The following is a 13,277-nucleotide window of genomic DNA, read 5'->3' on the forward strand; positions in this document are numbered from 1 at the left end:
CTGACTTGGTTCGGCATGTGTTATACATTGTGGGTGGTTGAGAGGAGGGGATGCAATAAAATGAGGCTGTAATGGAGTTCCAAGTGAGCAGCCTCCACTGAGTTTCTGCAGAGCTTGGCCAGCAATGGGCAGAATCAAGGAAAAACTCGTCAATGAGTCTGAACTTCCTGTCATTACCATCTTGATTACAGGGAAGCCTGGATGGCTTGATTCGCACGGGCCAGATACTCTCCAGTTTTCCTAATTTAAAGAACTGATCTGATAATTCTAGCCTCAGAGTATGCAGGGATGGTCTATATTCTGGGGAATACAGTAGGGTTTTACAGGATAGCCTTTTAAGGAAGTCAGTGCTTATGACTGCAGGTTCACTGTTGCTGGTTTTGCTGAAGAAACTGAATCAGATATCATCTATACCCACTAAGATGCTGGCTGACATTACTATTAAAGCTATGAATTAAAAAAAAGCTGAATATCTTTCAAGTGGAGATTATAACTTTCTCTCAGAATCAAAGTCTACTTTTATTTAATAGTAGATTAGAGCAGGGCTTGCTAAACGTTTTCTGTTTGTGATTCCATTTTGTCAATGTCCCTGGTACATATGAAATAGTTATACAAATCAAAAGTTACTGAGAATAAATCACAAAGAAAAAAATTTCTGTTTTGGGTTTTTGAGACAGGGTTTTTCTGTGTAGCCCTGACTATCTTGGAACTAGCTCTGTAGGTCAACAGGTTAGCCTCAAATTCAGAGATCTGCCTGCCTCTGCCTCCTGAGTGCTGGGATTAAAGGTGTGCATCACCATACTTGGCTTAAGAAATTATTTAAAAATATTGCTTTGTACAGATATGCTTTTACATATAAAAGGTAAAAACAAACTTTATATTACTAAGGTGGATGTGCATGTATTTATATAATTCAATCTCAGCTGAATAATTGATATTGCAGGACAGAGATTATCAACATTTTCCAGAACGGATTGATATTTTGATCTTATACTCATCAACACTGAAAATGCTGCTCTGTATAAATATGCAGTACATAATGGCAGAAGTGTATTTAGGGACATTTAAAAAATTGTCAGAAATTCTGTCCTAATCCTGAGCCAAAATTCATTCAATAATTTTTTATGAAGTTCTAGTTAGTAACTGAAATAGAAATTCTTAACATTGAGTATTCCAACAGAATCCAATATAAATATATACTAATTTACATGCTGGGCAGTGACTGTAGGAGAACGTGGAAAGCCTTTGTTGTATATAACTAAATGATTTTGTTTCTCTGAAACCAGAAGCTTTCTGTCTCACTGCTTCTCAGATCCAAAGAAGGCATCTCAGGCAACGCTCATTGGCATTGTGGGCATGATGGCACTCATGGTGCCAAGCGGGAACATGTGCTCAGAACCAAGGCTGCTATAAAGTCATACTGTGCGGCACAAGCCAGCATTGCCAGAGGCACTGCGGGATCATTGCGAGTTTGATTTTGAGTGAAATTTTGGTCACCGTGTATTCATAAGCCTTTTATTGCTGATAAGTTATTCATGGCTATACTTTGGTTGTGTGACCCTGTGGTCATGACCTTGAGTTTACAGAGTTTGGGTTGACCATAGTATCAAAAATATGCCATGGTAGCTTTGTTTCTCAGACTAGAAATATGTTCAAATAGGCAACCCAAAGCACAGAGTCTAAAAGTCATACTTTCCTGCTGGTCCATGAACTCCAGGAGACAAAAAGTAAGCATGTCACTTAATTTTCTACCCCTAGACTCATTTGAAAACACATTGCATCATATAAGAGTTGAATGATGTTCTTTACATTGTACTCATAAAACCACTCATTTATTTGGCCTTTCTTATTTAGAAACGTGTGTGTTTGTGTGTGTATATATGGGTATGTGTGTGTGTGTGTCTTATTACTCATCCGTCAAGAAAAAATTCTTTGTGATGACAGACTACAAATTACATTCCTTAATAATAAATAACCAGAGGGAGAGGTAAAGCCTTAATCTTTAATTTAAAAGAAACACAGGAAAATTCATGACAAGAATATGCATGCACTTAATTTTCACTTTGAAACACATGAAAGAATTTTGACACATTTATAATGTACTATGAAAGCAGCATTTATCAGTTGTCTTAAAAATATTAAAAGAATTAGCTATTTATGGGTGCAGACCAAATTGTGAATTTGAATAGCCTTAGCTTCAGAAATTATTTATAGATATTCTTCCAGATACACATGTTTATTCCATAATTATTTTACATATTAATAATTTAACTATAGTTCTACTTGAGGAGCCATCCCATCATGATTAAGAGAGATCTAGATTGGAGGCAAAGAATTACAGACGAGGACTGCCTTAGAAGCGAGGCTTCTTACTAATCACCCGCATTTCCAAATCCTAGGGACTGGTTGACTAAACAGGCTGGCACACTGAGATCAAATAGGGAACCAAAGCACCGATTCATTACATTTCGGTTATAATTAATCAACCCTGTTTCTCTCAGTGTCCCTATTTCAATTTTTTTGTGATCTTAACTAATAAAACTTAACACCATCAGCATCTAGTCATAGCTGAAGTGGATGTCAGTAAAGTTCTGGCTGACTGACCACTGAGGAATGCAAGTCATCAATGTCATCGCTATCCTAATGGACTACTTTTCACTTACACTCTTTCAGCTACACAGCATAAATAAGAGTTTCCTCTTTAGCACATGCCAGCAGCCTCCAGTATTACACACTTCTAGAATTATGTATATAGAGATGATTGTTTCCCTTTTTTTTTTGTATTGAGATAGGAAAAGGTATCCTGGTGCTTAGATGTCACCAATTGTCCCCTGTACCAGCTATAGTATCTCTGTCTTGTTAGTTCATTTCTCCCACTGTAGGTTGAATATGAATGGAACATGGCCTTCTGGATCCCTCAGTCCTCTGACTGTGTCTGAGTCTTTTCTAAACTCATACTAGTTTTGGTAAAGTCAGTTTTAGTGAAGTTCATTTTCTTTATACTTAGGATTTTGTAAAGAAATCACCTTCCAAAGCTACACAGAAAAACTCTGTCTTTCACAAAAACAAACAAATTCACCTTTAAATAAGAATTATGAAACTGCTTTAGAAGAACCCAAACTTTTTGTTTGGATGCTTTCATCTTAGAAATAGGTTTCATCCATAATGTAGCTATATGTATTGGAGGAAGGGATGATTTCTCAACTATGCACTTTGCTTTCTGTATTTAAGCATGTCAAAATCTATTATCAAGGAGCTTGTTTGTCCGTGGTTGTGTGTGAGAACTGAGTGAGGGCCACGGTGGCAACCAACTAAGAAAAGCTTAATAAAAACAAGCAGGTTAGGGAGGAAGGAAGGACAGAAGGAAGGACAGATGGAAGAGGGAAAAGAAAAGGAAGGAGGGAAGGGGGAAGGATGAGGGGAAAAGGGCGACTCCATGCTCAGGTGTCTACATCAGAGGTCCCTCGTGTTTGTACAGAGAACCTTACTCAGCTGTCCACAGGCTTGTTCTCTTCCAGTAAATGAAGGCTGCGTCACTAAAACACTGCTAGTGAGGCTGACTGAGCAGCCCTCAGGTAGTTGTTACCAGAGAACCGAGATAAAGCGGTGCAATGGTATGAAGTCATCGGGGGCCAGGTCTGTGTCAGATGTCCCTGGTTGGGGGGAGTTCGGGTCGCTTTAGTGCTGTGCAGGCAGGCCAGTGTACATGGTTGCAGTATCTTGGCAGGTCAGGTCATAGATAACCCTTACAAGGAGCCATGAGTCCTAGTCCTCTTATAAACAGGAACACATATTCTTGCTCATCGAAACCGATTCCTTCCTAAACACCCATGTTGTGACTGACCACTTATCAAGTTTCTAACTGCCCCCCATGAAAAAACCAAAACCAACCAACCAAACAAACAAAAAAACAAAATCAAAGACACAAAACTGAGAAACCAAAACAGCATAAGCCTGCTCTTGTCCTGTGTGAACAAACGAACTGGTAACTGACAAAAAGACTGTGTCTGAATGAGTGCTATTACGGATGTGACATTGGCCTCACCTTAGCTAGCAGAGGCTGCAGTTGCTCTGCTGGGGCCTCCCCTTACCTACTGGAAGCCTTCTCTAATGGGGAAGCTTCAAAGCAACAGGGCTAAAGAAGAGCACTGGTTCTCTATGGGGACTTTGCTCAATAAAAAGAATCAATGGTACTGATGTGGGTTTGCTGTGACTGTGCACAGATTCTCTGAGGGTGACTGACAGTGGTAATCAATAAGCCTGGGGGAACAAGAACCTACATAATATGGGCCCTCTCTCCAGCCTGGAATTCTTATTCTTATTTCACTGATAACAGCTTTAAGAAAATGTTTTCTGCTTATGTGTCTACGTTCTTCTCAGTCAGTGAGAATTAGACAGACCTCTGCTTTCCCCTAGAGCAGGTGAGAGTTGACAGAGTCTCACCCATTGCTGTCTACTGGACCCAAAGCTCATGTGGGATTGTGAAGAGGCATGCCGGTCTCACCTCCACTCCCACTACAGAACACCTGTTTATTTACTAGGTCTTACAACTTAAATCAACCCATAATTCTTCACTATGTTCAGCCACGTGACTTGGTACTTTTTTCAATAAGGCAGTCTCATCTTGCTTCCTCTGCATTTGGCTGAAGACTGACTCTCTGCCTTTCCTCTTCCCAGAATTCTCTTAGTCTGGTCACCCCACCTATGCCTGGCTACTGGCCAATCAGTGTTTTATTAAACTAATTCAAGTGACAGATCTTTACAGTGTACAAGAGTGTTATCTCACAATAATACTACTGTTGGGTTAGGGCACCCTACCCAGCATGGTTTGGCACCCCCTTCAACTGCATCTTCCACCTTTTATCTCCTCCTTTAGATTCCAGACACATAGGCTTTAGTTTTCTTTGACTGCCCAAAGCTCTTGCCTGTCTCAGGATTTTGCCGCTTGGCATATTGCTGCCTCTGATGCCTGCTCCAGTATCATCTTCTCTAACACCTTTTTGCATAAACTGATCTAAAGCAACTCCTCTCAATACTCTCCCTGTAGGACTTGTCTGGCTCCAATTCTCACTCACACACCCTTTATGTAATCCTCATATATGTTTGGATACATATAGTATATTTGCTGTTCCTGCTCCTCACTGAAACTTCACTCCTCAGAGCCACTACAGCACCTGTGATACTGGGCTCTGCCTTGAGGCAAAGCTCTGCCAGAATGTACTTAAGATGTGTGGCGTGACTTACAGCATCTGTACCATCTCTGTAACATGCCAGTAGTGATGAGAAACGGCCCCAGATGGTCTTAGACCCACCCATGAGGGTACAGTTAATGATTTTTGAGAAGGGTGTGCTTATCATGAGTCTTAGAAAAGGAGCACTGAGGTCACTGTGATTGTCCCCAGCAGGAGTCATAGAACTAGAGCTACCGTGTCCACTTGTCTCCTTGCTGAACTCAAGGACTAACGCACACACCATGTGTGGTACTTGTAGCTGCTAACCTAAAGGCTGCACTTTGCTTTTACTGCAAAGCTAGGGATTCATTCTGCTCCCGATGGAGTTCTGCCATGCCTTTGAAATGTTCTTTCCAGGAGAAAAGAGTGGAAAAATTGCCCATATGAAATGGTCCAACGCATGTCAGTTAGCAGATGTACTTCCAGTTTTTAAATTTTATTTTTATTTGTGTGTGTTGGGGATGTGTGTGCAGATGTGCATAGGTCCTTGGTTACCCAGAAGAGGGTGCCTGATTCCCTGGAGCTGGTGTAATAGACAATTGTGAGTTGTTTGATGTGGGTGCTTGGAGCTGAATTTCTCATCTGGTGGAGCAGAGTAGTGAGAGCTCTTCATTACGGAACCATCTCTATTTCTGACTAGATTTACTTTGGAGGGTCACAAAGATAATGTTACTGCTTTGTTGTTGTTGTTTTGACTTTCTTTCAGCCTTTGCACTTTCTTTGCAATAGGTCAGTTTGGCTCATCAGTGGCCTCATACTTCTTGTTCCTGAGGTGGATGTATGGCGTTAACATGGTTCTCTTCATCCTGACATTCAGCCTCATCATGTTACCAGAGGTAAGCTGTGACATCCTGCTTGTAAGATATACTGAAATTAGTTTTACGTGAGTGCTCTCCTTCTGTCCTACCCTCAAATCCCACCCCCCTTTGTAAGAGTAACATGACAGACTAGCTATGGTCATTTCATAACTGATAGGATTAACAGGCTTACCTTCAAAATAGTACCCATAGCCAAAGGTCTAATCCTTGCTACAAGAGTATATGACCCTCATAGAGTTATATATAACAAGCTGTGCTTATGCCTAAGTATGCACTTTAGGTAGGGAAAATCATGGTTTAATCAAAATCACATTGGTTTGTGGCCTAATGTTAAGCACTATTGGTCAGTGGGATGCCTACTGAGCTGTATTTACTTTTTCAAAATTTGCTTTCCAAGTTCTTCTTCTCACAACTGAATGGTCTAGCATTTCTAAACTGAAGGAACACAACACCAGTGGGATTCTTTGACAATAAAGTTTCATTTGTCTCATGCACACAGTTGATGGGGGTCAGTGACTATGGAGTGTTTTAAGATCAAAAACAGAGGGCCTAGGCTGAAGGAGAAACTGATGTGGGAGGACTGAGTTAAGGCCAAACCACCAGGGTGCTTGCTGGCACCACGGCATGAAGCCACTCAGGTGTCTTGGAGTGCTTACTCTTCCAAAGCTGGGTGCAAATTTGTTTACCCTGCACAGAACCTGTTCTGCTACCAGTATTTTAAAACCAATTTGTTCAAGACAACATTGTCAATAGTCAAAACAGGGTGTTTGAATGGCATTCTATCCACCCTGTTTAAAGTCAGTGAGTTCTCTGATGTTTGTAACAAGGCTCCTCGGGAGCAGAATAATATTATCTTACAGTCCTAAAGAGGTGCTGGCTTTCCACAGAGCAAAGTCCTTTCACATTCCGTATATGGAGCCTCACAAGGTCATGAGAAGATTATAGAGATTTTCTACCTGTGTATGAAATAGCCTCAAACACCTAGATTAGGTTTTATGCAACTTATTAATGATAGCTAAGTTATTTAGTATTTTTGGCAAATTGGCCTGCGTCTAGGACCCATGTTTCTTTTATCATCCAGATTTTCATTTTAGTCAGCTAGTTTTATAATTCCCATGACAATTCTGGGGCTTCGAAGTCTGTTTGGCTCAGGAGACAGCGGGAATAGATTCTTACCCAAGTTAAAAGTTTCAGGCAGTGGAGCCAAATGTGCGTATCTCACCCATCTCAGATGAAGCCATGCTTTATTTTTGTTCCTCTATCTAAGGAAACCTGAAACCCTGCACTCCATCTCTGCCTGCTGCTACTCTCCTTGGCTTCGGAGGCAGGTAGAGCCTGGAGTCTTTTCCTCATATGCTGGGCCAGCTCCGCACAGAGGGAATGAAATGCTGTTGTTAATCCTTTGAACTCTACAAGATTATGTAAAGCACAGTGCGCACACTGATGGAATGAGCTGGGAATTATCCTGCCTTTGGATCTCTCTCTCTCTCTCTCTCTCTCTCTGTGTGTGTGTGTGTGTGTGTGTGTGTGTGCGTGTACATGTATGTGAGATACTAAAGGACATCTTGTTTCCTGATGATTTCTAATTCCTGAATAGGAACAAAGGATAGTGAGTTCCCTGTGTGCTAACTGTGCAGAAACACCAGAGACCAGAGCTAAACATGTTCCAACCACATGGTCATATTTCATAGCTGCCTCTACCCAGCAGCCCTACCTAGAATTGTTCTGGGGCATGTGGTCTTTTGTTGCAGACTTACATGGTTCTCTACAAGCCTAACAACTCGATTATGTTTGTTCTCTGTGCCTCTTGACTTTGGAGTGAAGCCCAGTGTGGAGAAAGCACTTCCTCTTCAGTTCAGGAAGCTGTAGTGCAAGATCACGCCTTTTGTACAAAAGGAATCAGCAGGGATTAATTCCTAGCATTTGTCTGGTCAGCCTCTGAACTCAGGTTTTTACCTGCGCTTACTAACTCACTCAAAGAGAGGGAAAGTTCTTTTCACATCTGAAGCAGCTTTTGCTTGGCCGGCTGTCGGGGATGGATGATGCTCTATGGTTTTTTCATGTGACCTTGCCTCGTTCCTGATCCACTGCTCTCCCACGCTGTTCTCTATCACATGGCTTCTCTGCTAGCTCATAGCATAGATTCCGATGGAGATGGCACAGGGGCTGCTGTAGTCAGGACGTGCGCGTGTGCTCCCAGGAGACATCCTCTGATTGATCACAGGGTTGGTTTTCCTGAGGCCTTAGTCCCTTCCATTGAACCCTCCTTCCAGCTCCTCTCCTGAAACTCTCCTCTTCCATGAAACTGTGGGTCGTACCATTTTGCTGAACACTGTGGTGTCCCCCAAGACTACCTCCCCTCTTCTATGTATGGCTACTACCATGGTGGTCGTGAGCATGGGCTCCCCAGCAAGCCTCCTGGTGATTGTGGTTGGCCTGCTCTGCGCTTCATCCAGTGAACTCAGGGTGCAGGGGCTTTAGTTCCTTTGTTCTGAATTCTGGACTTTGTGGATTCCCAGAAAACGAGACCCCACATGGAGACCCACAGAGTCCAAATGAAAAGTGCTCAGAAGTGTTTTTAAATGAAACCATTTGTGATCACATGTGTAGCTCAGATTTTGTGTCCAATTGCTAACTGCTCTTTTTTTTGCTTCAACTAGTACCTCTGGGGTTTACCATACGGCAGCTTACCTAGGAAAACAGTTCCAAGAGCTGAAGAGGCATCTGCAGCCAACTTTGGCGTGTTGTACGACTTCAATGTAAGTGTTTCCACACATATTCATGGCCATTTAAAAATCATTTGGGGATATGATACAACTCTGTGATGATGCGACCGTCCATAGGGGAAACAGCTTTTCCCTGTTGCTGTTGTCCTGAAACACTGTGGCCTTTTACAGGGCTAGTAGAATGTCTTAAGAGATATGCCCCTGCCTCCTGTTTATAAAAGACTGTATTGTAGAAGTGTGTGTTTGTGTATGAATAAGGTTTACACACATTATATGATTATGTAGTTATACTGACTATGGGCTAAAGATGAGCTCAGACCCCAAATATTTCAGTCAAATATTCTTTATTCTCCCTTTGGAAAAGAACAAAGGAAGAAGAATTTGCAAATGTGCTTTTGAAAAACATCTCATGGGATTCTTTGGAGTTCATTTTTTCTAGTTGATATTAACCTCTTCACTATTCTATACAAGATTCATATACAATATAACTTAATTGTCACTGCTAAGTCAAGTTAAACATATATATGCTGAGAAATACCAAACTCTAATGCTAAAATAAGCACTACTTCACTGTAGTACTGAAGTAAATAATATTCTGTTATAGTATTGAAGTTAGTCTTATTCATCACCGTAGTCTGTTTCAGGAAAGAACCTAAAGTAAGGAATTACACCTATCAGGTTAGCCTATGAGGAAGTCTGTGGGGGGGGCATTTTCTTAATTTATGTTTGATGTGGGAGGACTCAGCTCACTGTGGTTAGTGTAACTCCTGGGTAGGTGGGCTTGGGATATTTAAGAAAGGCAGCAGGCCAAGAATACCTACAGGCATTGTTCCTCCATAAATTTCTGCTTTATTAAGTTCCTTCCTCCAGGTTCCTGCCTTAAATTCTGCCTTGGCATCCCAGGATGGTGAACTGCAGTTTGTTAGATGAGATAAATTCTTTTCTCCCCAAGCTGATTTTGGTCAGTGTTTTAGCACAGCAACAAAAAGCAAGTTAGAACTTTTCATTACTGTAGCACAGACTTATTCCTGTCAATTAAAAGATTATTTTGGGGTATGACTCAAGTCTGTGATGATGCAATTTTAAGAATTGTTTTCAGAATACTAATCAGATCAGAGATGTTTGCAAGCATGTCAGTAGGAAAGTTCTCAGGCAAAGTTTAGGAAATTGATAATTAGATTTTATTTTTGGAAAATTTCGACTGAGAATTAAATTTTGCATATTTGGCGTGCTAAAAATTTAAAAACCTGATTTCCTCTTCATTGTTAACATGTGAATTCACATTTGGTTTCTAAATTTTGAGCGTCTTAAGGCAGGAAGATGGCTGCTTCATATTCTTTCCAGCTCCTAATATGGTCCTCACCAAACTGGTGGATGGTTCTCATGAACCCTGCTTTCTCTATGGGTTGACTGTTTCTAGACCTTTCTTCTCAAATAAATGAAACAGATGACATTTAACACTGTGACTCTCATGACCAGCAATCCTGAGTGAGGTAAAGATTTTTTTAGATCTATATGATAAAAACCACAGAAATAAATTTATGTGATCAGTACCAGAGGACACAAATTTTCAGATGAAAATCCAGTCTCTAGGAGGACATGGTGAGCTACCAAGGAAGCATAAAGCACAGACTAAGAAGTAAAGGTGCCATTTTGAGTCTGTAGTCACCCTAATTGGACACTTCAAGTCAGCATTTGTTCACTGAATATAAGCATGCATCGACTTTATAAAAGTAGTGTGGATCTTAACTGATTGTACTCATGGTGATAGGAGGAAGATAGATAACTAGTATGTGGTTTGCCATCCACCATGTTTGCCCAATGGAAAAAAGAATAACAATCAGAGGGTCCTGGAGAGTCCTGGTCAGGGGTGGTGTCTTAGTTACTTTTCTCTAGCTGTGGTAAGACACTATGCCTAAGACAGCTTATAAAAGTTTAACTGGGCTTCTGGCTCCCAAGGGCTACAGTCTATGATGGTGGGGTGAAGGCATAAAAAATAGGCTGCTGGAAGAGCAGCTGAGACTGCACATCTTAATCCACAAGTAGGAGTCAGAGAGCAACCTCAAAAACTGCTCCCAGTGACACACCTCCTCCAGCAAGCTCACACCTCCTTGTCCTTCCTGAACAGTTCCACCAATGGGAAACCAAGTATTCAAATGTAAGAGCCCATGTGGCCCATTTTCTTTCAAGCCACATGTGTGATTAAGTCTGCTTGAGAAGAGCTGGGTTTTAACTGGAGATAGTCGTTGAATGGCACTTCTAAGTTTGAGACTTTAAACTTTTCAGTTTTAGCATGGTATAATGTGCATACCATTAAATTCACTCACCAATGTAAGTGTATGATTTAATAATTTGAAATGAATCTATGCAGCAGTACTCACAAATCAGCATTAAAACACTTCCCTCACCTCCCATGGAGCTGTTTTGAGCCTGTCTGTATTCTAGCCCTTACCTCCCAATCTCACACAACTATTGCATCTACTTCTTTTTTTATGGTTCTGCCTTTTCTAGAATTTTTAAAGGAATAAATGCAATCATGTGACACTTCATATTTGTAGTCTGGTATCTTTCATTTGTGATATTTTAGGTTTCCTTATATTACACATACATTGCGTTTATTGCAGAGAACACTACATTCCGTGGCTTTAATTTCCTTTGTTTGTCCATTTACTGCGTTTCCCTGATGTTTTGGTTTGAATGAGTATTTGCTTTGAATGCTGCTTGTGGACATACACTTTCATTTCTGTTGATTGGAGAAGCCTGAGTGGAGTTACTGGGTATTTATGTGTCTAATGTTTTAGGAAGTGACTGGTGTCCAGAGAAGCTTCTGCACATCAAGTGTTTCCACAACAGAGCTTAAGGAACACACTCCTCCTTATCTTTACCAGCTGACATTCTTATTCCTTTTGATTCTAGTATTCTCTATTGAAATTGTAACAGTATTTCTTTGTAAATTTAATTCACATTTTCTTATTATATATTGACAGCATAGTTGCATATTTTATGAGGTACAAAGTTTTGTTACAATGCTTTAATACAACATAAAATGATTAAATCAAGCTAATTAGCCTATCGTGGATGTCAAATATCTAATGATTTTTCTGATGAGAACATTTGAAATTAACTATCTTAATATTATTTAAGTGCTCAGGACTTGGTTATTTGTTATGTCTGTTGTGTTTTGCAATAGATAAAAAAGTCTCACACATGATCTTCCTGCCTGAGTGAGGTTTTGTGTCCTTTAATTATCATACCCAGATCCTCCCTTTCCTAGGCTCTCGAAGCTCCATTCCACTCCTTGCTTCTTTGTGTTTGGTTGATTAGGCTGCACATAAGTAAGAACATGTGGTATTTGTCTTTCTGTTTGGCTTAGAAAGCAAGCAGCAGTTAGGAAACAGAATGGCTGCACAAGGCTTATTGTATCAGACAAGGCTGGATTTGTGGTTACGGCAAGGTAATGAGAGGTCTTTTATATTATAATAACCAAATAAATAAATGCAGTCAGAATCTAATGAGGATTCACCGAAGGATCCATAGGAAATAAGATTAACAAATTGCTCATCAAATATGATTATTTCTACAGAAATATTAATATTGTTATTTTATGAGATGTTTAAGTTTTATGGGTCTTGAAGTTTGGGAACCATTTTCTGCATTGCTTTAGCCAAAGATTTTATTCTACCTTTGGCAGGGAAAGACTTTGACTAAAGTCAGGAGTATTCATTTTTTCTGTGAGTGTCAGGAGAAAGAATTCACTCACCCTAGCATAAACAGAAATGACTGGGGTGGTAACAGTTGCATATATAACCATGTAGATAATGATAACTATAGATTAATAGATTACAGAGTAGATCAAAACTAGTAGATTAACAACCAAAAGCTAATTTTATTTATAACTAATCTTTATTCTAGGAAAGGTGAACTTGATCATTCCTGCTTTACAAATGGGGAGCCTAGGGGCTCCAGGGACTTGCTATTTTGCCTCAGTTCTTCTGGTAGTAAATGACAGGGCAGGAGTCTTAGTACAACCCTGCAGTTGTCTCTGTGTGTACTGCCAGAGGTCCTAAAGGAACTAGAATTTTTATTAGGAATGCAGAATTTTATACATGGAATTACTGTAGAAATCATCCACTCCATGCCCAAGATTAGACATGGAGAAAAGTGAGCTTAGGTTGGCTGAGCAAGTCCTAATCTAATTTTCTACTCGTGTTCTGTGTGCCAGCAGCAACTTCCCTGTCCTAATTTTCAGTAGAATTCTCATGGCTGTTTCTAGAAAATTGACTGGCTTTGTCAATGCCGTGTCCATCCCAGAGGGAAGGGACCGAAGCAGTTTGATCCCCTTTCCTACCTCAATAGTAAACTTGTCCTTTACAGTTCAGTACCTCAAATGAAAAGGCAGACTTCTAATATCTTGCCTGAGTTTTGACTTGTTCATCTGTACAGCGACTTTACAAGGGGATTTTCTCTATATCATAAAGTGAGTTCAGAATTCCATCATGCTT

General features: G+C 40.4%; 1 protein-coding gene across 1 annotated transcript in view; it reads left to right on the forward strand.

Moving 5' to 3' along the window:
- The window catches only part of Tmc1 (transmembrane channel like 1), a 109,991-nt gene that overhangs the window by 40,211 nt on the left and 56,503 nt on the right, over positions 1–13,277 (forward strand). The window contains exons 6-7 of the mRNA XM_048438696.3: positions 5,961–6,067; positions 8,710–8,808. Of these exons, the coding sequence (XP_048294653.3) occupies positions 5,961–6,067; positions 8,710–8,808 (206 nt within the window). The remainder of the gene's footprint in view (positions 1–5,960; positions 6,068–8,709; positions 8,809–13,277) is intronic.

Source organism: Myodes glareolus, chromosome 7 (assembly GCF_982192425.1).
Source record: "Myodes glareolus chromosome 7, mMyoGla1.1, whole genome shotgun sequence".
Classification (NCBI taxonomy): Eukaryota; Metazoa; Chordata; class Mammalia; order Rodentia; family Cricetidae; genus Myodes; species Myodes glareolus.